The following is a 27,319-nucleotide window of genomic DNA, read 5'->3' as shown; positions in this document are numbered from 1 at the left end:
CTAGATGTGTAGTGGGTTATGTTATGAGATTGTGTTGGAAATTTTCACTGAAATGCACGAAAGTATGGCCACTGTCCATGGTGCTGAACGTTTTAACACTGCATTGTTTGCTGCATCACAAAGCACTGTAATTGTCTAGCTGTATGTGTTTACGATCATTCCAGAGAGGTTTAAAAACTATAACTTTGCATTTATTTTTATTTTGAATAGCACTGCAATGAAAGTGAAAGAGCGCAAGGTGTCAGTGTAAACCTATGACTCATAGTGCACAAATACGCCCACTCCCCGTCTGCTTCGTCATTTGTACTCGAGCATTTGTTCAATTTTATCAGTGGTGCGTCTTGCTTGCTTGTCGCTTTTGTACAACGCATTATTTTGAATTATTTTATTTTTTGGAGTGCTACATAATTAAGTTTTCTCTGATGTGGCTATTCGATGAATATTTGTAGAGCCGTTGTGAAATTGTTGTAGATCCGAGTTGCAAAATGGGACAAAGGAGAACTCATCACTGGCTGGAGCCGCGTTTGAAAATCCTCTTCATTGCTTTCTCGCTTGTTTTTGGGAGGACGGTCTGGGCGCAAATTCGCTACTCGATCTCTGAGGAGCAGAAGGACGGAGCTCCTGTAGGAAATATTGCGAAGGATTTGGGTATTGATCACAGAACCTTAAAGGATCGAGGGTTTCGCATCGTCTCGACCTCAGGCGAGTCATTGTTCAGTGTGAATCAAAATGACGGTGTGTTGTATTTGAACGGTAAAATAGACAGAGAGGCGGTGTGCGAGGGAATCAACCCGTGTTTAATCAATCTAAAAATCGCTTTAGAGGATCCACTTGAGATTCATTATGTGACTGTTGATATAATTGACGTGAATGATCACGCTCCGAGATTCCCAGAGCAGGAAATGCATTTAGAAATAAGTGAAACTGTCCTTCCTGGTGCGCGTTTTCAACTTCAGGCTGCGCGTGATCCAGATAGTGGCAGTAATTCAGTTCAAATTTATAAACTCAGTCTCACCGATTATTTTCGTATTGAAATAATAGATCGAGATGAAGATGGCAAAGTCCCCGTACTTATATTGCAAAAGCCGCTTGATCGAGAGGTCACTAAAAGTATACGATTACAATTAACTGCTTTAGATGGAGGCAGACCGCCAAAGTCTGGAACGATGGACATAACGATAGATGTGTTGGATATAAATGATAATGCTCCTGTGTTTACTAAAGATACTTATATTGTAATGCTAAATGAAAACACGCATGTAGGTACAACTATTTTAAGGGTAAATGCAACCGATTCAGACGAAGGTCAAAACGGAGAAGTAGTTTATGCATTAGGACAGAACGTAAATTCCAAATTACGCAAACTTTTTGATGTTAACCCAACCACAGGAGACATTATTGTGACAGGCCTTTTAGATTTTGAAATTAAAGATAAATATCAAATTGATATTAAAGCCTCTGATAAAGGAATTGTTCCTCTATCAACAGATAAAATAATAACTATAAAAATAGCAGATGTAAATGACAATGCTCCTCAGATAGAAGTGACGTCATTTTCAAAATCTGTTCCTGAGGACTCCAAACTTGGCACAACAGTGGCTTTAATAAGTTTATCAGATTTAGATTCTGAAGTTAATGGAAGAGTCTCGTGTTCAATACCCGATGACGTACCTTTTAAATTAATGTCTTCATCACAAGATAATACATATTCCTTAGTTACAACATCAGCTCTTGACAGAGAGACAATATCTCACTATGAAGTCATGTTGGTAGCCAAAGACGCTGGACAGCCACCTCTGTCTTCTGTTAAAACTATAACTGTGCAGGTGTCAGATGTAAATGACAACAGTCCAGAGTTCAGCTCTTCCCCTTATGCGTTTTATGTAATGGAAAATAATGTGCCAGGCAAATCTTTATTTTCTGTGTCTGCTTCTGATAAAGATGCCAGTGAAAGCGGCGTTGTTAACTATCAAATATGGAGAGATGGCGGTGTAGAAAACAAATATACATCTTTTATTAACATTAATTCAGATAATGGAGAGATTTATGCGCTGAAGAGTTTTGACTTTGAAACTGTAAAGACATTCCAGTTTCACGTGCTCGCTACAGATTCTGGATCTCCGTCTCTGAGCAGTAATGTGACAGTGAACGTGTTTATTCTGGATCAGAACGACAATGTTCCAGTGATATTATATCCAGTAAGTGCTAACGGTTCTGCTGAAGGTGTGGAGGAGATTCCCCGCAATGTGAACGCAGGTCATTTGGTGACCAAAGTCAGAGCCTATGACGCAGATATAGGATACAACGGCTGGTTATTATTTTCACTGCAAGAAGTTAGCGATCACAGTCTGTTTGGTTTGGACCGCTATACAGGACAGATAAGGACCCTTCGCTCATTCACAGAAACAGACGAGGCCCAGCATAAACTGGTCATACTGGTGAAAGACAATGGGAACGTTTCTCTCTCAGCAACAGCGACTGTGATTGTGAAAGTTGTGGAGCCTAAAGAGGCTTTTGCAGCTTCTGATGTTACACACGCAGTGAAAAACGATGAAGAAAACAACGTGACATTTTATTTGATCATCACATTGGGCTCTGTGTCAGTGCTTTTTATCATCAGTATCATCGTGTTGATTGTAATGCAGTGCTCGAAATCTTCGGACTATTCGTCCAAGTATTTACAAGATGCGAATTACGACGGGACTCTGTGTCACAGCATTCAGTACAGATCTGGAGACAAACGGTACATGCTAGTTGGACCCAGAATGAGTGTCGGTTCTACTCTAGCACCTGGCAGTAACAGAAATACATTAGTGATACCAGATCGCAGGAGGAGAGATTCTGGAGAGGTAAGAAAATGGATAAAAATTGTATTGGTATTTCCTTTCTGGTTATTTAAAATGTTATTTATATTCATTGTTTTTGTTATATTTATTGAATGTTTAAAATAATCAAAGATATAGCTATTTTATGTAGGCGTTTGATTTTTAACAGCAATTGTTATTTGTTGTTTTTTAAGATTCGCTTATCGAGGCAAAAAGAACAAAGAAGTTTGAATTTGATGTACATGAAATAGTCTATTCAACCTAAACTCACGGGAAACCATCTGTTTTACCTGGTGACTATTTTATTTGAAATCATACGATGTGCATCGTACAATTATCTGCAAAAAGCACGAAAGAAAGCCCATTCATAATCCCAACGTTTCTGGGGCGAATGCAGATCGTATTAATATATACGATCGAGATCGTACAAGTTCAAACGAATTAGAAACCTCGTGAAATAGATGTGTAGTAGGTTATTGCTATGAGATTATTTTTTGAAAATTTTACTAAAATGCACGAAAACAGCAGGGTCGCTGTCCGTGGTGCTGATTGTTTAAATACTGCATTTTTTGCTGCATTACAAAGCACTGGACTTGGTGGCTGTATGTGTTTACGGTCTTTTCAGAAAGCTTTAAGAAATATAACTTTACAGTTATTCTATTATGAATAACACTGCAATGAAAGTGGAGAAGCGCAAGGTGTCAGTGTAAACCTATGGCTCATAGTGCAAAAATACGCCCACTCCCCGTCTGTCGTCACTTGCATTGAAACATTTGTTCATTTTTATCAGTGGTGCGTCTTGCTTGGTGCTTTTGTACAACGAATGTCTTTGTATTATTTTTTTGGAGTGCTACATAATTGAATTGTCTCCGATGTGACTTTTCAATGAACATTTGTAGAGCGTTGTGAAATTGTCGTGGATCGAGTTGCAAAATGGGACAAAGGAGACCTCATCACTGGCTGGAGCCGCGTTTAAAAATCCTTTTCATTGCTTTCTCGCTGGTTTTTGGGAGGACGGCCTGGGCGCAAATTCGCTACTCGATCTCTGAAGAGCAAAAGGATGGAGCTGTTGTAGGAAATATTGCGAAGGATTTGGGTATTGATTACAGAACCTTAAATGATCGAAGATGTCGCATCGTCTCGACCTCAGGCGAGCCATTGTTCAGTGTGAATCAAAATGACGGTATGTTGTATGTGAACGGTAAAATAGACAGAGAGGCGGTGTGCGAGAGAATCAACCCGTGTTTAATCAATCTGAAAATCGCGTTAGAAAATCCACTAGAAATTCATTACGTGACTGTTGATATTATTGACGTGAATGACCACGCTCCGAGATTCCCAGAACAGGAAAAGCGCTTAGAAATAAGTGAAACTGTCCTTCCTGGTGCGCGTTTCCAAATTAAGGCAGCGCGTGATCCAGATAGTGGCAGTAATTCAGTTCAAGTTTATAAACTCAGCCACACTGATTTTTTTCGTATTGAAATAATAGATCGAGATGAAGATGGCAAAGTTCCCGTACTGATATTGCAAAAGCCGCTCGACCGAGAGGTCACTAAAAGAATACGATTACATTTAACTGCTTTAGATGGAGGCAAACCGCCAAAGTCTGGAACAATAGACATAACGATAGATGTGTTAGATATCAATGATAATGCTCCTGTGTTTACTAAAGAAACTTACAGTGTAGTGCTAAATGAAAACACGCCTGTAGGCACAACAATTTTAAGGGTAAATGCAACCGATTCAGACGAAGGTCAAAATGGAGAAGTTATTTATGCATTAGGACATGACGTCAATTACAATTTGCGTAAACTTTTTGATGTTAACCCAACCACAGGAGAAATTATTGTAACTGGTCTTTTGGATTTTGAAATCAAAGATAAATATCAGATTGACATTCAAGCCTCTGATAAAGGAACTGTTCCTCTAACAACAGATAAAATAATTACTATAAAAATAGCAGATGTAAATGACAATCCTCCTCAGATCGAAGTGACGTCATTTTCAGAATCTGTTCCCGAGGACTCCAAACCTGGCACAACAGTGGCTTTAATAAGTGTATCAGATTTAGATTCTGAAGTAAATGGAAGAGTCTCATGTTCAATACCCGAGGACGTACCTTTCAAACTAATATCTTCAACACAAGATAATACGTATTCCTTAGTTACAACATCAGCTCTTGACAGAGAGACAACATCTCACTATGAAGTCATGTTGGTAGCCAAAGACGCTGGACAGCCACCTCTGTCTTCTGTTAAAACTATAACTGTGCAGGTGTCAGATGTAAATGACAACAGTCCAGAGTTCAGCTCTTCCCCTTATGCGTTTTATGTGATGGAAAATAATGTGCCAGGCAAATCTTTATTTTCTGTGTCTGCTTCTGATAAAGATGCCAGTGAAAGCGGTATTGTTAACTATCAGATATGGAGAGATAGTGGTGTAGAAAACAAATACACATCTTTTATTAACATTAACTCAGAAAACGGAGAGATTTATGCGCTAAAGAGTTTTGACTTTGAAACTGTAAAGACATTCCAGTTCCACGTGCTCGCTACAGACTCTGGATCTCCGTGTCTGAGCAGTAATGTGACAGTAAACGTGTTTATTCTGGATCAGAACGACAATGTTCCAGTGATCTTATATCCAGTGAGCGCTAACGGTTCTGCTGAAGGTGTGGAGGAGATTCCCCGAAATGTGAACGCGGGTCATTTGGTGACTAAAGTTAGAGCCTATGACGCAGATATAGGATACAACGGCTGGTTGTTATTTTCACTGCAGGAAGTTAGTGATCACAGTCTGTTTGGTTTGGACCGCTATACAGGACAAATAAGAACCCTTCGCTCATACACAGAAACAGACGAGGCCCAGCATAAACTGGTCATACTGGTGAAAGACAATGGCAACGTTTCTCTCTCAGCAACAGCGACTGTGATTGTGAAAGTTGTGGAGCCTAAAGAGGCTTTTGCAGCTTCTGATGTTACAAACGCAGTGAAAGACGATGAAGAAAACAACGTGACATTTTATTTGATCATCACATTGGGCTCGGTGTCAGTGCTTTTTATCATCAGTATCATCGTGTTGATTGCAATGCAGTGCTCTAAATCTTCAGACTATTCGTCCAAGTATTTACAAGATACGAATTATGACGGGACTCTGTGTCACAGCATTCAGTACAGATCTGGAGACAAACGGTACATGCTAGTTGGGCCTAGAATGAGTGTCGGTTCTACTCTAGCACCTCCCAGTAATAGGAATACTCTAGTGATACCAGATCGCAGGAGGAGAGATTCTGGAGAGGTAAGAAAACGGATGAAGTTGTTATTTGTATATCCTTCATGGTTATTTGATATTTTATTTCGTTATATTCATTTAATGTCCAAATAATCAAATATATAGATATTTTATGCAGGCCTTTGCTTTTTAACAGTCATTAAGAAATTGTTATTATTGTTTGTTTTAGATTCGCTTGTTGAGGCCAAAAGAATAAAGAAGTTTGTATTTTAACATGAAATAGCCTATTCAACCTGATCTCTCGGGAAAGCGAACCTGTTTTACCAGGTGACAATTCTGTTTGAAATCATACAAAACCCATCTTACGATTATCTGCAAAAAGCACGAAAGAAAGCCCATTCCTAACTCCAACGTTTCTAAGGTGAATGCAGATCGTATTAATATGAACGATTGAGATCTCTTATGTTACATTTACCGAAATGCACAAAAGCAACAGGGTCGCTGTCCGTGGTGCTGACTGTTTTAATACTGCATTGCTTGCTGCATCACAAAGCACTGCGGTTTTCTGGCTGTATGTGTTTATGGTCTGTTTAGAGAGCTTTAAAAACTATAATTTTACAATTATTTATTATTAATTTTTAAACCGCACTGCAATGAAAGTGTAAGATCGCGAGGTGTCAGTGTAAACTCATGATGGTGTAAAAATACGCCCACTCCCCGTCTGTCGTCACTTGCACTGAAACATTTGTTCATTTTTATCAGTGGTGCGTGTTGCTTGGTGCTCTTCTACATGGACTTCCATTATATATATTTTTAGAGTGCTACATCATTTATTTGTCTCTTATGTGGCTATTCGATGAATATTTGTAGAGCCGTTGTAAAATTGTTGTGGATCGAGTTGGAAAATGGGACAAAGGAGACCTCATCACTGGCTGGAGCCGCGTTTGAAAATCCTCTTCATTGCTTTCTCGCTTGTTTTTGGAAGGACGGTCTGGGCGCAAATTCGTTACTCGATCTCTGAAGAGCAGAAGGATGGAGCTGTTATAGGAAATATTGCGAAGGATTTGGGTATTGATCACAAAACCTTAAATGATCGAAGATGTCGCATCGTCTCGACCTCAGGCGAGTCATTGTTCAGTGTGAATCAGAATGACGGTGTTTTGTATGTGAACGGTAAAATAGACAGAGAGGTGGTGTGCGAGAAAATCAACCCGTGTTTAATCAATCTGAAAATCGCGTTAGAAAATCCACTAGAGATTCATTACGTGACTGTTGATATAATTGACGTGAATGATCACGCTCCGAGATTCCCAGAGCAGGAAATGCATTTAGAAATATACGAATCAGTTTTTCCTGGTGCTCGTTTCCAGCTTCAGGGAGCGCGTGATCCAGATAGTGGCAGTAATTCAGTTCAGGTTTATAAACTCAGTCACACCGATTATTTTCGTATTGAAATTATAGATCGAGATGAAGACGGCAAAGTTCCCGTACTTATATTGCAAAAGCCGCTTGATCGAGAGGTCACTAAAAGTATACGATTTCAATTAACTGCTTTAGATGGAGGCAAACCGCCAAAGTCTGGAACGATGGACATAACGATAGATGTGTTAGATATCAATGATAATGCTCCTGTGTTTACTAAAGATACTTACAGTGTAGTGCTGAATGAAAACACGCCTGTAGGTACAACAATTTTAAGGGTAAATGCAACCGATTCAGACGAAGGTCAAAACGGTGAAGTAGTTTATGCATTAGGACATAACGTAAATAACAAATTACGTAAACTTTTTGAAATTAATCCAACCACAGGAGACATTATTGTGACAGGCCTTTTGGATTTTGAAATTAAAGATAAATATCAAATTGATATTAAAGCCTTTGATAAAGGAACTGTTCCTCTATCAACAGATAAAATAATTACTATAAAAATAGCAGATGTAAATGACAATCCTCCTCAGATAGAAGTGACATCATTTTCAGAGTCTGTTCCTGAAGACTCCAAACCTGGCACCACAGTGGCTTTAATAAGTGTATCAGATTTAGATTCTGAAGTAAATGGGAGAGTCTCATGTTCAATACCTGAGGACATACCTTTCAAACTAATATCTTCAACACAAGATAATACATATTCCTTAGTTACAACATCAGCTCTTGACAGAGAGACAACATCTCACTATGAAGTTATGTTGGTAGCCAAAGACGCCGGACAGCCGCCTCTGTCTTCTGTTAAAACTATAACTGTGCAAGTGTCAGATGTAAATGACAACAGTCCAGAGTTCAGCTCTTCCCCTTATGCGTTTTATGTAATGGAAAATAATGTGCCAGGCAAATCTTTATTTTCTGTGTCTGCTTCTGATAAAGATGCCAGTGAAAGCGGTGTTGTTAACTATCAGATATGGAGAGATGGTGGTGTAGAAAACAAATACACATCTTTTATTAACATTAACTCAGAAAATGGAGAGATTTATGCGCTGAAGAGTTTTGACTTTGAAACTGTAAAAACATTCCAGTTCCACGTTCTCGCTACAGACTCTGGGTCTCCGTCTCTGAGCAGTAATGTGACAGTGAACGTGTTTGTTCTGGATCAGAACGACAACGTCCCAGTGATCTTATATCCAGTCAGCGCTAACGGTTCTGCTGAGGGTGTGGAGGAGATTCCCCGCAATGTGAACGCAGGTCATTTGGTGACTAAAGTCAGAGCCTATGACGCAGATATAGGATACAACGGCTGGTTATTATTTTCACTACAGGAAGTTAGTGATCACAGTCTGTTTGGTTTGGACCGCTATACAGGACAGATAAGAACCCTTCGTTCATTCACAGAAACAGACGAGGCCCGACATAAACTGGTCATACTGGTGAAAGACAATGGGAACGTTTCTCTCTCAGCAACAGCGACTGTGATTGTGAAAGTTGTGGAGCCTAAAGAGGCTTTTGCAGCTTCTGATGTTACAAACGCAGTGAAAGACGAGGAGGAAAACAACGTGACGTTTTACTTGATCATCACATTGGGCTCTGTGTCGGTGCTTTTTATCATCAGTATCATCGTGCTGATTGTAATGCAGTGCTCTAAATCTTCAGACTATTCATCTAAGTATTTACAAGATGCGAATTACGACGGGACTCTGTGTCACAGCATTCAGTACAGATCTGGAGACAAACGGTACATGCTAGTTGGACCTAGAATGAGTGTCGGTTCTACTCTAGCACCTGGCAGTAATAGGAATACTCTAGTGATACCAGATCGCAGGAGGAGAGATTCTGGAGAGGTAAGAGACTACAAGGTTTGGTAATATCTAATCCCATTAGCATTTATAGATTAACATTAACAACAAATACTTAGTTTATGTTCTTAATGGTGGAGGGGTCAAACTATTATATACTATACAGAAATTTTTGTCTGTATCTGTCTGTGTGTTGACGATGGAGATGTATTTAGTGATGCTTAGATTATGTTGGTTATTCTCCTTAATTTTTTCTTACATTTTATAAATGTTAGCCATCATTTTAAGCATTGGTTGCATTTTTTTTTGGGCTCATTCAATTTATTACGATTGAGAAATCCATAAACACTTTAAATGTATTGTGTGCACTCTAAAATGTACTGGGTTGTTTCATAGGTCAGATATGGAATTTTTTTAGTTAATTTAAAACATTTGTTTCTTCATATTTTACCCAAACATGGGTTAAAAACCACTCAGCATTTTTTTTCAAATTGTGCATTTTACTTACAATTTCTTTATAAAAGTTTATATGTTCAATTTCTGGTGACAACCTGAATATTTCTGTTGGCACTGAACTGGACAGGCAGAGGACTTTGGGTTTCAACATTCTTCACATAGACATTAAGTAAATACTTATATTGTTGGGTTTGTGTTTTTAAGGAAGATGGGAAAAGGAAAGCTTGTTAGTGTTGAATGTTGAATACTGTGATGCTAAAGACTGAATCTTATGGGTGCATGATTCTTAGGTGTCATTTACACTGGGGACACTGGGGACATGTCCCCACCACTTTTTGACATGGCTGATTTTGTCCCCACCACTTTTTGAAAGGATTTGGTTAAAATGTTCTGAAAATCAAGCAATACCTGTGCGAATTATACGACTAGTTTTGTTGTCCAGGTTCACATCTGTTGCGTTGTATGCTTATGATGTGTTTTCTTTTACATATGTATTGAATTTAATTGTAATCATTGAATTAACGCGCTGCTGTTTTCTACAGTATGGTGCTTTGGCACTGTTCGTTTGAGCTGGTGTTGCATGGACTGTTACATGTGCAGTTGACATTGTTGAGGGATTTATGCAGAGTATTTTCGTGTTGTTGACTGGCCTACACTATGCCCATTTTTAATGCGCCATTATTCAATATTTTTCCTGTCCTGCTGTAATGTTTTTTCATCTGATTTTTTGTCCCCACCACTTTTCAACACAAACTGACGCCCCTGGCATGATTGATAGATAAAAGTTTATGTTGCTTTATTCAGTGAGTAATTCTTGAGACGCACCTAACCATTTTCATTAGTACTGTTGTGTTTCCATATGGAATCAAAGGCAATAGAAATTGTAATTGTGTGAAACAAACAAGTTGATTTAAAAACATTTTTAAAGTACCCCGTTTTCAAGATTAGGCTATACAGCTCTGTACACTCTGCCCATTCCCTCCTGTAATGTCATAATTGTTCAACTACTGGGACTTATGAGTCCACCAGTACCCATGTACTGTATGCTGGAAACGTTATAGCTGCTTTCCTTCACTTAATCTACTGTATCTCGTCCATCTCATATTATTTAGCCTACTTAAAGGTGCAGTGTGTAAATTTGGGGCGGGATCTAATGGTGAGGTGCTGGTGAATTGCAACCAATGGCTCAGTCCACTGCTTACCCCTCGTTTTTTAATCACATAGTGAAGCTACGGTAGCTGCCACCGGACAAACATGTCATCGGAGAAAAAAAGTTTGTCCATTAAGGGTTTCTGTAGAAACACGGTGGCACAAAATGGCAACTTCCATGTAAGGGGACCCTCGGTATATGTAGATAAAAACGTCTTATTCTAAGGTAATAAACACATAACGGTTCATTATGAAAGGTCTTTATACACCACTGATAATATAGATTTGTATATTATTTTGCATCTCTGTCAAGAGATCCTTCTAAAAACTACACACTGCACCTTTAACATTTTTTTTACAGATTTTAGTTTCGTTAAAATAAAGCGTTGTCCAATGGTTTAAACTAGTTTGATAACAACTATAAATTGTGCGTAAGCTTTAGAAGAAAAAAGGTTAAAGATCTTTAGAAACATATTTAATCGAGTTTTTTTCCAAACAGCTCACTGGTCTGTCATACAATATATTACTGTTTTTATCACGATTTTACCAGCCCGTTTGCAGTAATCTCTAAACTCGCAGGGTGTCAGTGCGCACCAAAATATAGACCTGACGCGGCACCGTCTGGTAGCAGTTTGCGCTCTTCATCAGTTGGTTTTGATCGTGGTAGGCATTACATCTTATTCGCCAAGAGCTACCTGCTTCTGATGGTATACGGATTAATTTTTCCACTGCTGGCTAGAAGCTAATGCGGATGGAAAATATAGCGTAAACTATAAACGCTTGTTCATTTAATTATTTTCAAAATGGAACAAAGAGCGCGTTCTCATTGGCGTCTTGGCCTTGTGTGTATGACAATGGGAATATTCTTTTGGAGAGGGGTCTGCGCGCAAATACGGTATTCTCTTTCTGAGGAGCAAAACGACGGAACTGTGGTCGGCAACCTCGCGAAGGATTTAGGTTTAGACCTTAGATCGTTAAAGGAAAGAGGATTTAGGATCGTTACGACCTCCGGCGATTCGCTGTTCACGGTAAATCAAAACGATGGGATGTTATATGTAAATGGCAAAATAGACAGAGAGGTGGTGTGCGAGAGAACCAGTACTTGTACTATTAATTTAAAAATTGCCCTGGAAAACCCTTTGGAGATTCATTACGTGACCGTTGAAATTGTGGACGTGAACGATCATGCCCCAACATTCTCGGAGAAGGAAACGCGATTGGAAATATCTGAATCTGCCTTACCTGGAGCGCGCTATCAGTTACAGGCAGCGCGCGACCCCGATGGCGGCACGAACTCTGTTCAGCAATACAAACTCAGTCTTAATGATCATTTTCGGATTGAGATCAAAGATCGCGGAGAGGATCGAAAAATGCCGTTTCTCGTGCTTCAAAAGCCACTGGATAGAGAAAGCAACAGCAGACACAAACTGGTGCTCACCGCGCTCGACGGAGGGCGACCACCGAAGACCGGGACTATGGAGATAATAGTGGACGTTTTAGATGTTAACGACAACATGCCAATATTTACACAAGACGTTTACTCTGTAACGCTAAGAGAAAATGTGCCCGTGGGGACAACTGTTATTCAGGTTAACGCGACTGATATGGATGACGGCGCAAACGGAGAAATATTTTATACATTTGGAAATAATATAGACAGTAGGCTTTTAAAACTTTTTGATTTAAATTCGAATACTGGAGAAATTACTGTGATAGGTCCTATAGATTATGAGGAGATGAATAGTTATGAAATAGACATACAGGCATCAGACAAAGGAACTGCTCATCTCACATCAGATAAGAGTATAACCATAAAGATCCTTGATGTTAATGACAATGCACCTGAGATTGAAGTGACATCATTTTCCAGTGCAGTGCCTGAAGACTCTAAAGTAGGAACCACAGTGGCTTTGATCAGTGTCAGTGATTTGGACTCTGGTGTAAACGGTAAAGTGTTGTGCTTCATAACTGAAGACTTGCCATTCAGGCTAACACCATCATCCCAAGACAACATTTACTCACTGGTTACAGCCTCAACTCTTGACAGAGAATCTGTACCACGTTATGACATCACATTAATAGCCAAAGATGCTGGACAGCCACCTCTGTCTTCTGTTAAAACTATAACTGTGCAGGTGTCAGATGTGAATGACAACAGTCCAGTGTTCAGCTCTAACCCTTATGCGTTTTATGTGATAGAAAATAATGTCCCAGGCAAATCTTTATTTTCTGTGTCTGCTGCTGATCGAGATTTAGATGGAAATGCCTTCATTAACTATAACATTTGGAGAGACTCTGGAAATGAAAACAAATACACATCTTTTATTAATATTAACTCAGAAAATGGAGAGATTTATGCGCTGAAGAGTTTTGACTTTGAAACTATAAAGACATTCCAGTTCCACGTGCTCGCTACAGACTCTGGATCTCCATCTCTAAGCAGTAATGTTACAGTAAACGTGTTTATTCTGGATCAGAACGACAATGTTCCAGTAATCTTATATCCAGTGAGCGCTAACGGTTCTGCTGAAGGTGTGGAGGAGATTCCCCGCAATGTGAACGCAGGTCATTTGGTGACTAAAGTCAGAGCCTATGACGCAGATATAGGATACAACGGCTGGTTATTATTTTCACTGCAGGAAGTTAGTGATCACAGTCTGTTTGGTTTGGACCGCTATACGGGACAGATAAGAACCCTTCGCTCATTCACAGAAACAGACGAGGCCCAGCATAAACTGGTCATACTGGTGAAAGACAATGGGAACGTTTCTCTCTCAGCAATAGCGACTGTGATTGTGAAAGTTGTGGAGCCTAAAGAGGCTTTTGCAGCTTCTGATGTTACAAACGCAGTGAAAGACGAAGAGGAAAACAACGTGACGTTTTATTTGATCATCACATTGGGCTCTGTGTCAGTGCTTTTTATCATCAGTATCATCGTGTTGATTGTTATGCAGTGCTCTAAATCTACAGACTATTCGTCAAAGTATTTACAAGATGCGAATTACGACGGGACTCTGTGTCACAGCATTCAGTACAGATCTGGAGACAAACGATACATGCTAGTTGGGCCTAGAATGAGTGTCGGTTCTACTCTAGCACCTGTCAGTAATAGGAATACTCTAGTGATACCAGATCGCAGGAGGAGAGATTCTGGAGAGGTAAGACTACAAGGTTTGGTAACATAACATCTAATTAGCTTTTATAGGTAAACAACAAATACTCACTGTTTATGTTCTTCATGGTGGATAAATCAAACTATATACATTCAGAAATTGTTGTCTGTATCTGTCTGTGTAGATGAACTTTCTGATGTGGATTATGTTGGTTCTTGTGTTATTCTCGTTGTTCATTAAGTACATTTTATACATTTAGCTATTATTTAATATAAAGGTATATTTTTGCTTCTTATTCAATGTATTTATTTAGAATTAGATATTTATTAAAAAATATAACTTTATTGTGTGAACTCTATAATATTCTTGGTTGTTTTAACCCATTGTTGGGTAAAATATGGACATTTTCTAGGTTAGAGGTGGAATCTGTGATTTGGAAAATGCTAGCTTTAGCCTAATAGCAGCACTAAAGGCATACGATCCCCTCTCCCTGCAAATTGCTGTCCAAAGCCAAATCAACTACAAAATGTGCAGTAGACCAGAAGCAAGACAGTGCAGAGAAGGCAAGTTAGGTAGTTGCTGTTTGCCTGCCATTACTGCTCTGTCTGTGCAGCATATGTGAAGTCGTGAACGCACAGGTGATGTGTGATGTCTATGTGAACCGGCTGCAAAGTAAACACATGCAGACTAACAAGAAACACATATTATACCATTCAGACATAATGCAGTGATTGAATGAACATTTATGGTCCTACGTCTACCACAGAAGATGTATATAAAACTCATTTGGACCACTTAAAGGACAAGTTCGGTATGTAACACTTAAAGCCCTGTTTTCCGATTGTTTATGATGAAATAGAAAAATTTTGACTGAAATCTCAATATATTCGGCTGCCCTGAGAATTTTGGGTGTTTGTTGTTTCACCTCCCACCTCTACAATGGGTGTATAGGTGCACAGGAACAATCCTTCCTAAAATGTATTAAACTTTTGTTTACAATGACGTGAAACTCACCAAGTGGTCGGGGGTGTTCACTGGTGTGCTCGCACAAAGGTCGCTGCAAAAGGTGCTTTCCAACAGGTGTTTTACCATTCGTTGTAAACTTGTGGACCTATTTTTCCAAACGCCTCACACCTGTATATTCTTCCGCTGAGAGCTTGAATAATAGAAACTCCAGCCCAGGTGGTGCCAATAATCCACCTTTGCCAATTGCAAGAATACAAACAAAGTTCCCGGCGCGGAGTAATACCGTACATCACAGCACATCTAATACAAGTCAATGGAGTTGGACAAAACTACGATAAAACCTGTTGGAGTGCGTATTTTGCAGCGATTTTTGTGTGAGAGTGTCGGTGGGCACCCCTGGCCACTCGGTGGGTTTCGCGTCTTTGTAAATGAAAGTTTAATGCATTTTAGGAAGGATTGTTCCAGTGCACCTATACAGCCATTGTAGAGGTGGGAGGTGATACAAGAAACACAGAAAAATTCTCGGGCCAGCATCATATGTCCAAATTTCAGTCAAAACCGTTCTATTTCATCTTTAAGTGTAAAATACCAAACTTGTCCTTTAACATAGTGATTCCTATCAAGATATGAGGAGACTTTGAATCAGCATAACAAAAAAATGTTTTTGCAGGGAATCACCTATTGCACCTTTAACTTAAACCAATGGTTGTATTTGTCCATATTTTACTCAACAATATGTTAGAAACAACACAGCTTTTTTAGATTGTGCATTTCACTTAAATTCGTAACACGGATGTTTACATATTCTGTTTGTATTAAGTAGGGCTGCACGATTTGGGAAATTTTTCCCATTGCGGTTATTAATGCTAATATTGCGATGTGCGGTTGCGATTATAATAGATGGTATCATGAGTCAACTTGATGGGTTTTAAGGAAAATCCACACACAGTTTAGTGATAATGCTAAAATGTGTATTTGTAAAACTAGAAATGTTTTCGAATTGCCATGTGATGTAGCAACTGCTCAGTGTCAGTAATCCTAAATCCAAAATACCGCCATACAACAGACGTAGAGTTTTGTTTTTAGCTACCAGATCACAGTCAATCTCCTCTGCATCCATCTTCACTCTGGTATTTCCACGCTGCGCACACACAAGTGACGACGCACGCCACACACGTGCATGCCCCTCGTGCACTGCCTTATTTGTTAGTTTTTCTTTATTTTTTTAAACACCAAGGAAAATCATCAAACTGTTATCAGAAAGTTTGTGTTAACAAGTCCACACATTTATTTATTTAATATAATTGCAACATTTTGCTGTCATATAATCGCACAGGCTGACATTGCGATTGCGATGCCATTAATTGTGCAGCACCAGTATTAAGATGACAGGAATTTCTGTTGGCACTGAACTGGACAGGCAGAGGAGTTTGTGTTTCAACATGCTTCACATAGACATTAGCGGAAGTAGATATTGACATTGTTGGGTTTGTGTTTCTCAGTAGGAGGAGAAAAGGAAAACTTGTTAGTCTTAAATGTTGAATTCTGTGATGCTGAAGACTGTATGCAGTGTGCAGATTGGAAGATAAAGGTTTATGTTGCTTTACTCAGTGAGTAATTGTTTTGCACATGTCAGAAATTGGCCTGTCTTCTCTATTATGTGCTTACTGCAGATACCAAACTTCACACACAGTGAAATATTTATTTTTAGAGTGAACAGTTTCATTGAAAAATGTAGCTACTCGTACTCATTTTCATTAGTACTGTTTTCCACATTTAATAATGCCATCAAAGCCTATAAAATGCTCCTGTATAGCTCAGTGGTAAAGCAGGCCAAAAGGTCATGGGTTCGAATCCCGGGAACAGGCATACTGATAAATAAGGAATGTATACCTTGTAATGCACTGTAAGTCGCTTTGGATAAAAGCATCTGCCAAATAACTGTACATTTAAAATATGCCTACCTCAAATTAGAGCTCTGCAAACTCTGGCCATTCCTTCCTTTAATGTCATAAGTTGTTCACCTGCAGGGACTTAGGAGTCTGTATGCTAGAGACTTTATGCTGCCTTTCCTTATACAATATCTAGTCCATCTCATATGTTGTGTACTGTGCGTTTTTAACAATTTTTAGTTTGTAAAAATAACACGTTTTTCAATGCTTGAACTAAGTTTTGATAACAAATTATGCCTAAGCTTCTGAAGTAAAAGGTTTTAAAATCTTTAGAAACATTTATATTTAATCAAGTTTCCCCAAAGTGCTCACTAGGCTTTGGTTCTGTCTTACAACTTTTATAATACTATTACGTTTTTATCAACCCGTTTGCAGTAATCTCTAAACTCGCATGGTGTCAGTGCGCACCAAAATTTGAGCCTGACGCGGCATCGTCTTGTAGCAGTTTGCGCATTTTATGTTTTGTTCGTCGTAGACATTACATCTCATCCGCCAAGAGCTACCTGACTCTGATTGTATACGGAAGAATTGTATGCTGTTTTCACTGATATGGCTCCAAATCTAATGCGAGTGGAAAATATTTTGTAAACTACTAACGCCGGTGCATTTTTTTCTCTTCAAAATGGAACAAAGAGCGCGTTCTCATTGGCGTCTTGGCCTTGTGTGTATGACAATGGGAATATTCTTTTGGAGAGGGATCTGCGCGCAAATACGATATTCTTTTTCTGAGGAGCAAAACGACGGAGCTGTGGTCGGCAACCTCGCGAAGGATTTAAGTCTAGACCTTAGATCGCTAAAGGAAAGAGGATTTAGGATCGTTACAACCTCTGGCGATTCGCTGTTCACGGTAAATCAAAACGATGGGATGTTATATGTAAATGGCAAAATAGACAGAGAGGTGGTGTGCGAGAGAACCAGTGCTTGTATTATTCATTTAAAAATTGCCCTGGAAAACCCATTGGAGATTCATTACGCGACCGTTGAAATTGTGGACGTGAACGATCATGCCCCAACATTCTCGGAAAAGGAAAAGCGATTGGAAATATATGAATCTGCCTTACCTGGAGCTCGCTATCAGTTACAGGCATCGCGCGATCCTGATGGCGGCACGAACTCTGTTCAGCAATACAAACTCAGTCTTAATGATCACTTCCGGATTGAGATCAAAGATCGCGGAGAGGATCGAAAAATGCCGTTTCTCGTGCTTCAAAAGCCACTTGATAGAGAAAGCAACAGCAGACACAAACTGGTGCTCACCGCGCTCGACGGAGGACGACCACCGAAGACCGGGACTATGGAGATAATAGTGGACGTTTTAGATGTGAATGACAATATGCCGGTATTCACACAAGATGTTTACTCTGTCACGATAAGAGAAAATGTGCCTGTGGGCACAATTGTTGTACAGGTTAACGCGACTGACATGGATGATGGTACAAACGGTGAAATATTTTATACCTTTGGAAATGATATAGACAGTAGGATTTTAAAACTTTTTGATTTAAATTCCATTACTGGAGAAATGACGGTGATAGGTCCTATAGATTATGAGGAGATGAATAGTTATGAAATAGACATACAGGCATCAGACAAAGGAACTGCTCATCTCACATCAGATAAGAGTATAACAATAAAGATCCTTGATGTAAATGACAATGCACCTGAGATTGAAGTGACATCATTTTCCAGTGCAGTGCCTGAAGACTCTAAAGTAGGAACCACAGTGGCTTTGATCAGTGTTAGTGATTTAGACTCTGGTGTAAACGGTAAAGTGTTGTGCTTCATAACTGAAGACTTGCCTTTCAGGCTAACACCATCATCCCAAGACAACATTTACTCACTGGTTACAGCCTCAACTCTTGACAGAGAATCTGTACCACGTTATGAAATCACATTAATAGCCAAAGATGCTGGACAGCCACCTCTATCTTCTGTTAAAACTATAACTGTGCAGGTGTCAGATGTGAATGACAACAGTCCAGTGTTTAGCTCTAACCCTTATGCATTTTATGTGATAGAAAATAATGTCCCAGGCAAATCTTTATTTTCTGTGTCTGCTGCTGATCGAGATTTAGATGGAAATGCCTTCATTAACTATAACATTTGGAGAGACTCTGGAAATGAAAACAAATACACATCTTTTATTAATATTAACTCAGAAAATGGAGAGATTTATGCACTGAAGAGTTTTGACTTTGAAACTATAAAGACATTCCAGTTCCACGTGCTCGCTACAGACTCTGGATCTCCATCTCTAAGCAGTAATGTGACAGTGAACGTGTTTATTCTGGATCAGAACGACAATGTTCCAGTGATCTTATATCCAGTGAGCGCTAACGGTTCTGCTGAGGGTGTGGAGGAGATTCCCCGCAATGTGAACGCAGGTCATTTGGTGACTAAAGTCAGAGCCTATGATGCAGATATAGGATACAACGGCTGGTTATTATTTTCACTGCAGGAAGTTAGTGATCACAGTCTGTTTGGTTTGGACCGCTATACAGGACAGATAAGAACCCTTCGCTCATTCACAGAAACTGACGAGGCCCAGCATAAACTGGTCATACTGGTGAAAGACAATGGGAACGTTTCTCTCTCAGCAACAGCGACTGCGATTGTGAAAGTTGTGGAGCCCAAAGAGGCTTTTGCAGCTTCTGATGTTACAAACGCAGTGAAAGACGAAGAGGAAAACAACATGACGTTTTATTTGATCATCACGTTGGGTTCTGTGTCAGTGCTTTTTATCATCAGTATCATCGTTTTGATTGCAATGCAGTGCTCTAAATCTACAGACTATTCGTCCAAGTATTTACAAGATGCGAATTATGACGGGACTCTGTGTCACAGCATTCAGTACAGATCTGGAGACAAACGGTACATGCTAGTTGGACCCAGAATGAGTGTCGGTTCTACTTTAGCACCTCCCAGTAATAGGAATACTCTAGTGATACCAGATCGCAGGAGGAGAGAGTCTGGAGAGGTAAATTGAACTTTAAGTATCAAAAGATGATGTATTTGGTGTTGTGTTTGACTCTCATTTGACATATGATTATTTGAAATATGATTATGTGATTATGTGTGGTTTTATGTAGCAGTGAAAGTCATACAAATCCAATAGCTAACACTTAGGACCGGTTTCCTGAACATGGCTTAAGTCTAGCCCCTGACTAAAATGCATGTTTGAGCTTAACTATAAGCATGCACTAACATATCCTTACCCTTTAACTGCATGGGTTTCATATTCATTGCTGTGAATGATCAAAAATGTATATTTCTCTGCAAATAGTACATTCTGACTACTGAAATGGGTGATCTGAAAACATTAGCTTAGCTTTTCTACTTTTACCATAAAGTGACAAATCACTTTATGGTAGAGCATGTTTTTGATAAATTATTAAAAACATACAAAAGTTTTTTCATGGCAAATGTAAAAAAAATATGCTTTCCTTGCAAAATTTCACCAAGAACAGTTCACATGGCAGGAGTGATTTCTTTGTCTCTGACATCTATCTAAGAAGAAATGCTGTGACAAGTGCCGTTGATTGACACTCTGATATCTAGTGGATTTTTTTGCATAACATATCTCAAGCAAATGGTAGAGATAGCTCAATCAGCTTAGGCACTCCATTTGGTCGAAAGGTAGTTAAAGGGTTAAATATATCAGTGCTATTGATATTGATATGCACATCAGTAATATTTTTTATGTAAGAACTACTTAAATGTCTTAATATATATATCGATGGCCTTGTCGTGGATGAAAAACCCTGGTTGGGAAACCATCCCTTAGTTGAGTACTGACACACTTGAGCTGTTTTGCTTGGTTTTACATTGTTGATGTTGATGGATTAGTTTACTTTGAGAGAAATATGTTTGGTTTGATCAAACCAAATAGATTCAGATGAGAAGTTGATGATGTAATTTAGTCAGCAGATGGTGTCAACAGATTCATCCCCTGTAAAGAGGACATAGAAAGGCATGTGTGTGTGTTAAGGCAGTCTTCGTTGTGTGATCTCTCTACATTTGCAGTGTTGTGTGTTTGTGTTTTGTATGATTAGGAGAGTATGTTTCATAGCTTTGATAGAGAGAGTGTGCATGTGTGTGTGTGTATGCCCATGCTTGTGCGACTGTGTTTGTGCATGTTGTGTATTTTAGTATATGGGTTTCAAGGACACAAATGTGTATAATGATGTAAACACCTCAGGCTGTTACTCTGTGTTTATTTCAGTCCATCAGTCAAACATTGGCCTACAGGAGTTGCCTTTATTCTACATTAAAGGCGGGGTGCATGATTTTTGAAAAACACTTTGGAAAAGGGAGTCGGGCCGAGTACCTAAACTAGGGATGGGCGATATCTTATCGTCTGCGGTATACCGTCAAAATTGATCCTCGCTGTGAAAATCTGTCGCCTCGCGATAACATCGATAAATCTAGTTGATGAGGTAGTTTATGCGCGCCCAATTCACTGTTCACGTGCAGAGTGAAAACAAACATTGCGGATGGCAGACGTGAGGCTGATGAGTTGCTTGTTATTACCATGAATTTACTAGAATGCATTTACCAGTAAATACAAAAACGTGCTGTTCACACATGCAGTGACGTTCCGTCTTTTTACCAGTAAGAAATCATTCACACATATCAAAATACCAGTAAACTCGAAAAAAAGCGGAAGTTACCTGACGCGCGGCCGGTGAGCTCAGTGTCGTATTTGTAAACAATGACTTAATATCCACGGTTTTTGTGTTTATGTTGGATTATGTTGTTTTCACATCTGTTGCAAACGCTAACGGTCGCGAAGTTGGTTGTGACCAAACAACATTGCGTTAGGCGGCGTCAAATGGAACCTGCGTTTGCACATTAGGCTTCACAGAGGAGTGAGATAAAGTTAGTTTTAGGTTTGATATTCGCTGCATATCCGCCTAGGCTGCTTAAGGAGCCGTCTGCAAATCACAAAGGGTGTGCTAAGGATGTCGGCAATTTGGCAAATAGACGGTAAGCTGTTTGAAACAACTTTGGTGAAGAAATGTGGATGTTAAACGCGTCATCTATAAAAAAAAAACTTTCTGATTGGCCCGAAGCCATCAGCGTGGTCAGACGTTGTCTGTTCTAAATGCCGGTAATCCTATTTTTCGTTCACAAATAGCACTTACTGGTAAATTACTGGTAATCTTACAACCTGGTAAATTGTGAGCTCTGATTTACCGGAAAGGTTCTGTTCACACATTACCTGTTAACTGCAATTTACCAGTAAATTACCAGTAAAGACTGTATGTGTGAAAGGGACTATTGACTGGTCCACACTAAACTTCTTTACTTTATCAGGTTACTTTAACATGTTTGTTACTTTATCAGGGTTTATTTGCAGTTGTACTCTGATGTAATGTTGAAACACATCTGTTACTTTTCCTCTTTGCACTATTTTGCACCATGAGAGTATAAATAAAAACAGAATCTGTGTTTACATTTTAAACTTGTAATTGATTTAAATTATTATTGTGTAATTGTTCTTGTGTGATGTTTTTTAGCAGTCACAGTGGAACACAACTTAAACATAACCTAATCTGATATTTTACAGAAGAGAATAATTTATCGTCATTTTTATCGGCACCGCAACAAACAACTGAAATTAGCGTGATACATTTTTTAGGCCATATCGCCCATCCCTAACCTAAACACACTTGTAGCCAATCAGCAATAAGGGCCACGTCTACTAACTGACATCGTAGCCTGGGTTGCGTATGTGTGGGGCGGGTCTATCAAAAGAAGGTCCAGATTCTGTTGGGGTAGGGGCGTGTTTGTTTAGGTGATTTCAAATGTCGACATTGGCTTTCTGAGATCATGCACCCCACCTTTAATAAACTGAAAACAGGTCTAGTTCTCTTATTCTCCTTCCTTGTTGTTTTTATAGTTTACATTTTTCTCACCCTTTTCTCTTCCTGTAACTCTTAATCAACCTCCCCAACACACATATATATCTTTACACAAGCTATACAATGATGTGCCTGTGTCTAAATGTAGAGTATATCATGTGTTGATAAAGAAAGGGGTGGGATGAGTCAGGATTTGAATTGCTGAGGATACTAAATTCTTGCTGTGCTGTTTGTACTGTGCTGCAGGTCCATTCATTAAGAATTGCAGAGATCAGCAGAATGATAGGTCTGGTGACTCTGGACACACACAGTCCAGTAAAGCTATGGTACCGCTCAGCATCTCATTTGTATGCTGCACTGTACTCCTTCTGTAAATTCTTGGGTACAAAATGTGCAGCTTTTCTCACAGTGTAAATCTAAATCTTGTGTTGTCTGTATGTTTCAAACACGCTTCAGTAAATATTACAATAGTTGCTAAGGACAACGTTTAAATCTATTTTAATTTTTTGAGCCATTGAATAATTGGTTTACAATTATTTCATTTTTTAAAATACGGTAAATTTTGTTAACATTCAGATATTTTGGTCTTGCTGCCCACCCCAGTTGCTATGGTAACAGCAGACATGAAATCCTTTTTTTTGTTTCCTGGATTGCAGCTGCTTTGGTAACTGAATGTTGTGTGCAGGAATTAAAGTAGAATTTATTTTTACAATAAGGTTAGAGGGATCTGTTGTTTGAATTGATTGTTTATTTATTTGTTTGTTTTAGCTATATATTACATTTGTTGCTGCTGTCGTGTGAACCCTTCATCTCTGTGCCAGGATCAGTTGAGCCTTTAGCACATGAGAAGTCATTTACGTGTTTGTTTAGCTTTGAGCAGGTCTGCACTCAGGAGGTAGCGCAGATGGGTCACTGGGTCCGAAAAACATGTGCTCCGACCCGAGACCCAAGCAGGTTCGTGTTTAAAAGATTCACGTGTACCTCGGACACAGGTCAGAAATAATATTAGCGTCCTCAGGTCTCGGGTAATTTAAAATGAATGTGTTTTTGCCAAACGGACCCGAGGAGACCAGCACTATCTAACAGACAAAAACTGCCACTTACCGCTTACCGCAGATACCAAACTTCACACACAGTGAAATATTTATTTTAAGAGTGTACAGTTCCACTGAAAAATGTAGCTACTCATTTTCATTAGTACTGTTTTCCACATTTAATAATGCCATCAAAGCCTATAAAATGCTCCTGTATAGCTCAGTGGTAAAGCAGGCCAAAAGGTCATGGGTTCGAACCCCGGCAATAAATAAGGAATGTATACCTTGTAATGCACTGTAAGTCGCTTTGGATAAAAGCATCTGCCAAATGCATAACTGTACATTTAAAATATGCCTACCTCAAATTAGAGCTCTGCAAACTCTGGCCATTCCTTCCTTTAATGTCATAAGTTGTTCACCTGCAGGGACTTAGGAGTCCACCAGTTCCCATGTACTGTATGCTAGAGACTTTATGCTACCTTTCCTTATACAGTATCTAGTCCATCTCATATGTTGTGTACTGTGCGTTTTTAACAACTTTTAGTTTGTATAAATAACACGTTTTCAATGCTTGAACTAAGATTTGATAACAAATTATGCCTAAGCTTTTAAAGAAAAGGTTTTAAAATCTTTAGAAACATTTATATTTAAATCAAGTTTCCCCAAAGTGCTCACTTGTAGGCTTTGGTTCTGTCTTACAACTTTTATAATACTATTACGTTTTTATCAACCCGTTTGCAGTAATCTCTAAACTCGCATGGTGTCAGTGCGCACCAAAATTTGAGCCTGACGCGGCATCGTCTTGTAGCAGTTTGCGCATTTTATGTTTTGTTCGTCGTAGACATTACATCTCATCCGCCAAGAGCTACTTGACTCTGACTGTATACGGAAGAATTGTATGCTGTTTTCACTGATATGGCTCCAAATCTAATGCGAGTGGAAAATATTTTGTAAACTACTAACGCCGGTGCATTTTTTTCTCTTCAAAATGGAACAAAGAGCGCGTTCTCATTGGCGTCTTGGCCTTGTGTATATGACAATGGGAATATTCTTTTGGAGAGGGATCTGCGCGCAAATACGATATTCTTTTTCTGAGGAGCAAAACGACGGAACTGTGGTCGGCAACCTCGCGAAGGATTTAGGTCTAGACCTTAGATCGCTAAAAGAAAGAGGATTGAGGATCGTTACAACCTCTGGCGATTCGCTGTTCACGGTAAATCAAAACGATGGGATGTTGTATGTAAATGGCAAAATAGACAGAGAGGTGGTGTGCGAGAGAACCAGTGCTTGTATTATTCATTTAAAAATTGCCATGGAAAACCCCTTGGAGATTCATTACGTGACCGTTGAAATTGTGGACGTGAACGATCATGCCCCAACATTCTCGGAAAAGGAAAAGCGATTGGAAATATATGAATCTGCCTTACCTGGAGCTCGCTATCAGTTACAGTCAGCGCGCGATCCTGATGGCGGCACGAACTCTGTTCAGCAATACAAACTCAGTCTTAATGATCACTTCCGGATTGAGATCAAAGATCGCGGAGAGGATCGAAAAATGCCGTTTCTTGTGCTTCAAAAGCCACTTGATAGAGAAAGCAACAGCAGACACAAACTGGTGCTCACCGCGCTCGACGGAGGACGACCACCGCAGACCGGGACTATGGAGATAATAGTGGACGTTTTAGATGTGAATGACAATATGCCAGTATTCACACAAGATGTTTACTCTGTTACGCTAAGAGAAAACGTGCCTGTGGGCACAATTGTTGTACAGGTTAACGCGACAGACATGGATGACGGTACAAACGGTGAAATCTTTTATACTTTTGGAAATGAAATAGACAGTAGGCTTTTAAAACTTTTTGAGTTAAATTCCATTACTGGAGAAATGACGGTGATAGGTCCTATAGATTATGAGGAGATGAATAGTTATGAAATAGACATACAGGCATCAGACAAAGGAACTGCTCATCTCACATCAGATAAGAGTATAACAATAAAGATCCTTGATGTAAATGACAATGCACCTGAGATTGAAGTGACATCATTTTCCAGTGCAGTGCCTGAAGACTCTAAAGTAGGAACTACAGTGGCTTTGATCAGTGTTAGTGATTTAGACTCTGGTGTGAATGGAAAAGTGTTGTGCTTCATAACTGAAGACTTGCCTTTCAGGCTAACACCATCATCCCAAGACAACATTTTCTCACTGGTTACAGCCTCAACTCTTGACAGAGAATCTGTACCACGTTATGACATCACATTAATAGCCAAAGATGCTGGACAGCCACCTCTGTCTTCTGTTAAAACTATAACTGTGCAGGTGTCAGATGTAAATGACAACAGTCCAGTGTTCAGCTCTTCCCCTTATGCCTTTTACATGATGGAAAATAATGTCCCAGGCAAATCTTTATTTTCTGTGTCTGCTGCTGATCGAGATTTAGATGGAAATGCCTTCATTAACTATAACATTTGGAGAGACTCTGGAAATGAAAACAAATACACATCTTTTATTAATATTAACTCAGAAAATGGAGAGATTTATGCACTGAAGAGTTTTGACTTTGAAACTATAAAGACATTCCAGTTTCATGTGCTCGCAACAGACTCTGGATCTCCGTCTCTAAGCAGTAATGTGACTTTAAACGTGTTTATTCTGGATCAGAACGACAACGTTCCAGTAATCTTATATCCAGTCCGCGCTAATGGTTCTGCTGAAGGTGTGGAGGAGATTCCCCGCAATGTGAACGCAGGTCATTTGGTGACTAAAGTCAGAGCCTATGACGCAGATATAGGATACAACGGCTGGTTATTATTTTCACTACAGGAAGTTAGTGATCACAGTCTGTTTGGTTTGGACCGCTATACAGGACAAATAAGGACCCTTCGCTCATTCACCGAAACGGACGAGGCCCAGCATAAACTGGTCATACTGGTGAAAGACAATGGGAACGTTTCTCTCTCAGCAACAGCGACTGTGATTGTGAAAGTTGTGGAGCCTAAAGAGGCATTTGCAGCTTCTGATGTGACAAACGCAGTTAAAGATGAGGAGGAAAACAACGTGACGTTTTATTTGATCATCACAGTGGGTTCTGTGTCAGTGCTTTTTATCATCAGTGTCATCGTTTTGATTGCAATGCAGTGCTCTAAATCTACAGACTATTCGTCCAAGAATTTACAATATGCGAATTATGACGGGAATCTGTGTCACAGCATTCAGTACAGATCTGGAGACAAACGGTACATGCTAGTTGGACCCAGAATGAGTGTCGGTTCTACTCTAGCACCTCCCAGTAATAGGAATACTCTAGTGATACCAGATCGCAGGAGGAGAGAGTCTGGAGAGGTAAATTGAACTTTAAGTATCAAAAGATGATGTCTTTGGTGTTGTATTGACTCTCATTTGACATATGATTATTTGAAATATGATTATGTGCTTATGTGTGGTTTTATGTAGCAATGATAGTCATACAAATCCAATAGCTAACACTTAGGACCTGTTTCCTGA

General features: G+C 39.4%; 2 protein-coding genes and 1 long non-coding RNA gene across 18 annotated transcripts in view; 2 read left to right on the top strand and 1 right to left on the bottom strand.

The window, feature by feature from the left end:
* The window catches only part of LOC129421799 (uncharacterized), a 95,060-nt gene extending 69,803 nt beyond the window's left edge, over positions 1 to 25,257 (bottom strand). The window contains exon 1 of the long non-coding RNA XR_008637168.2: positions 25,242 to 25,257. This is a non-coding gene — a long non-coding RNA (uncharacterized lncRNA). The remainder of the gene's footprint in view (positions 1 to 25,241) is intronic.
* Positions 1 to 27,319, top strand: part of LOC129421780 (protocadherin alpha-C2) — a 160,828-nt gene that overhangs the window by 26,452 nt on the left and 107,057 nt on the right. For 2 of the 16 annotated variants that reach the window (XM_073854474.1, XM_073854465.1), the window contains exon 1: positions 3,603 to 6,122. The exons of 6 other annotated variants lie outside the window; for them this stretch is intronic. In XM_073854474.1, the coding sequence (XP_073710575.1) occupies positions 3,759 to 6,122 (2,364 nt within the window). In that variant the 5' untranslated portion in view covers positions 3,603 to 3,758. Of the gene's footprint in view, positions 1 to 412; positions 2,850 to 3,602; positions 6,123 to 6,806; positions 9,326 to 11,518; positions 14,044 to 24,673; positions 27,158 to 27,319 lie in introns of those variants that run through there. 8 more of the 16 variants (XM_055177336.2, XM_055177325.2, XM_055177334.2 and 5 more) reach the window with 6 other exon arrangements.
* LOC141350073 (protocadherin alpha-3-like) lies at positions 17,117 to 20,118 on the top strand. The gene has a single exon (XM_073854482.1). The coding sequence runs from the start codon at positions 17,539 to 17,541 to the stop codon at positions 19,900 to 19,902; it is 2,364 nt and encodes a 787-aa protein (XP_073710583.1). The 5' UTR covers positions 17,117 to 17,538; the 3' UTR covers positions 19,903 to 20,118.

This window comes from Misgurnus anguillicaudatus, chromosome 16 (assembly GCF_027580225.2).
Source record: "Misgurnus anguillicaudatus chromosome 16, ASM2758022v2, whole genome shotgun sequence".
NCBI classification, from domain to species: domain Eukaryota; kingdom Metazoa; phylum Chordata; class Actinopteri; order Cypriniformes; family Cobitidae; genus Misgurnus; species Misgurnus anguillicaudatus.
The sequence above is the reverse complement of the archived record's forward strand: the minus strand, read 5'-3'. Positions and strand labels throughout refer to the sequence as shown.

Bases quoted from the DNA above. Each gene is read 5' to 3' on its own strand.
- LOC141350073 (XM_073854482.1), top strand. From the start codon at position 17,539: ATGGAACAAAGAGCGCGTTCTCATTGGCGTCTTGGCCTTGTGTGTATG.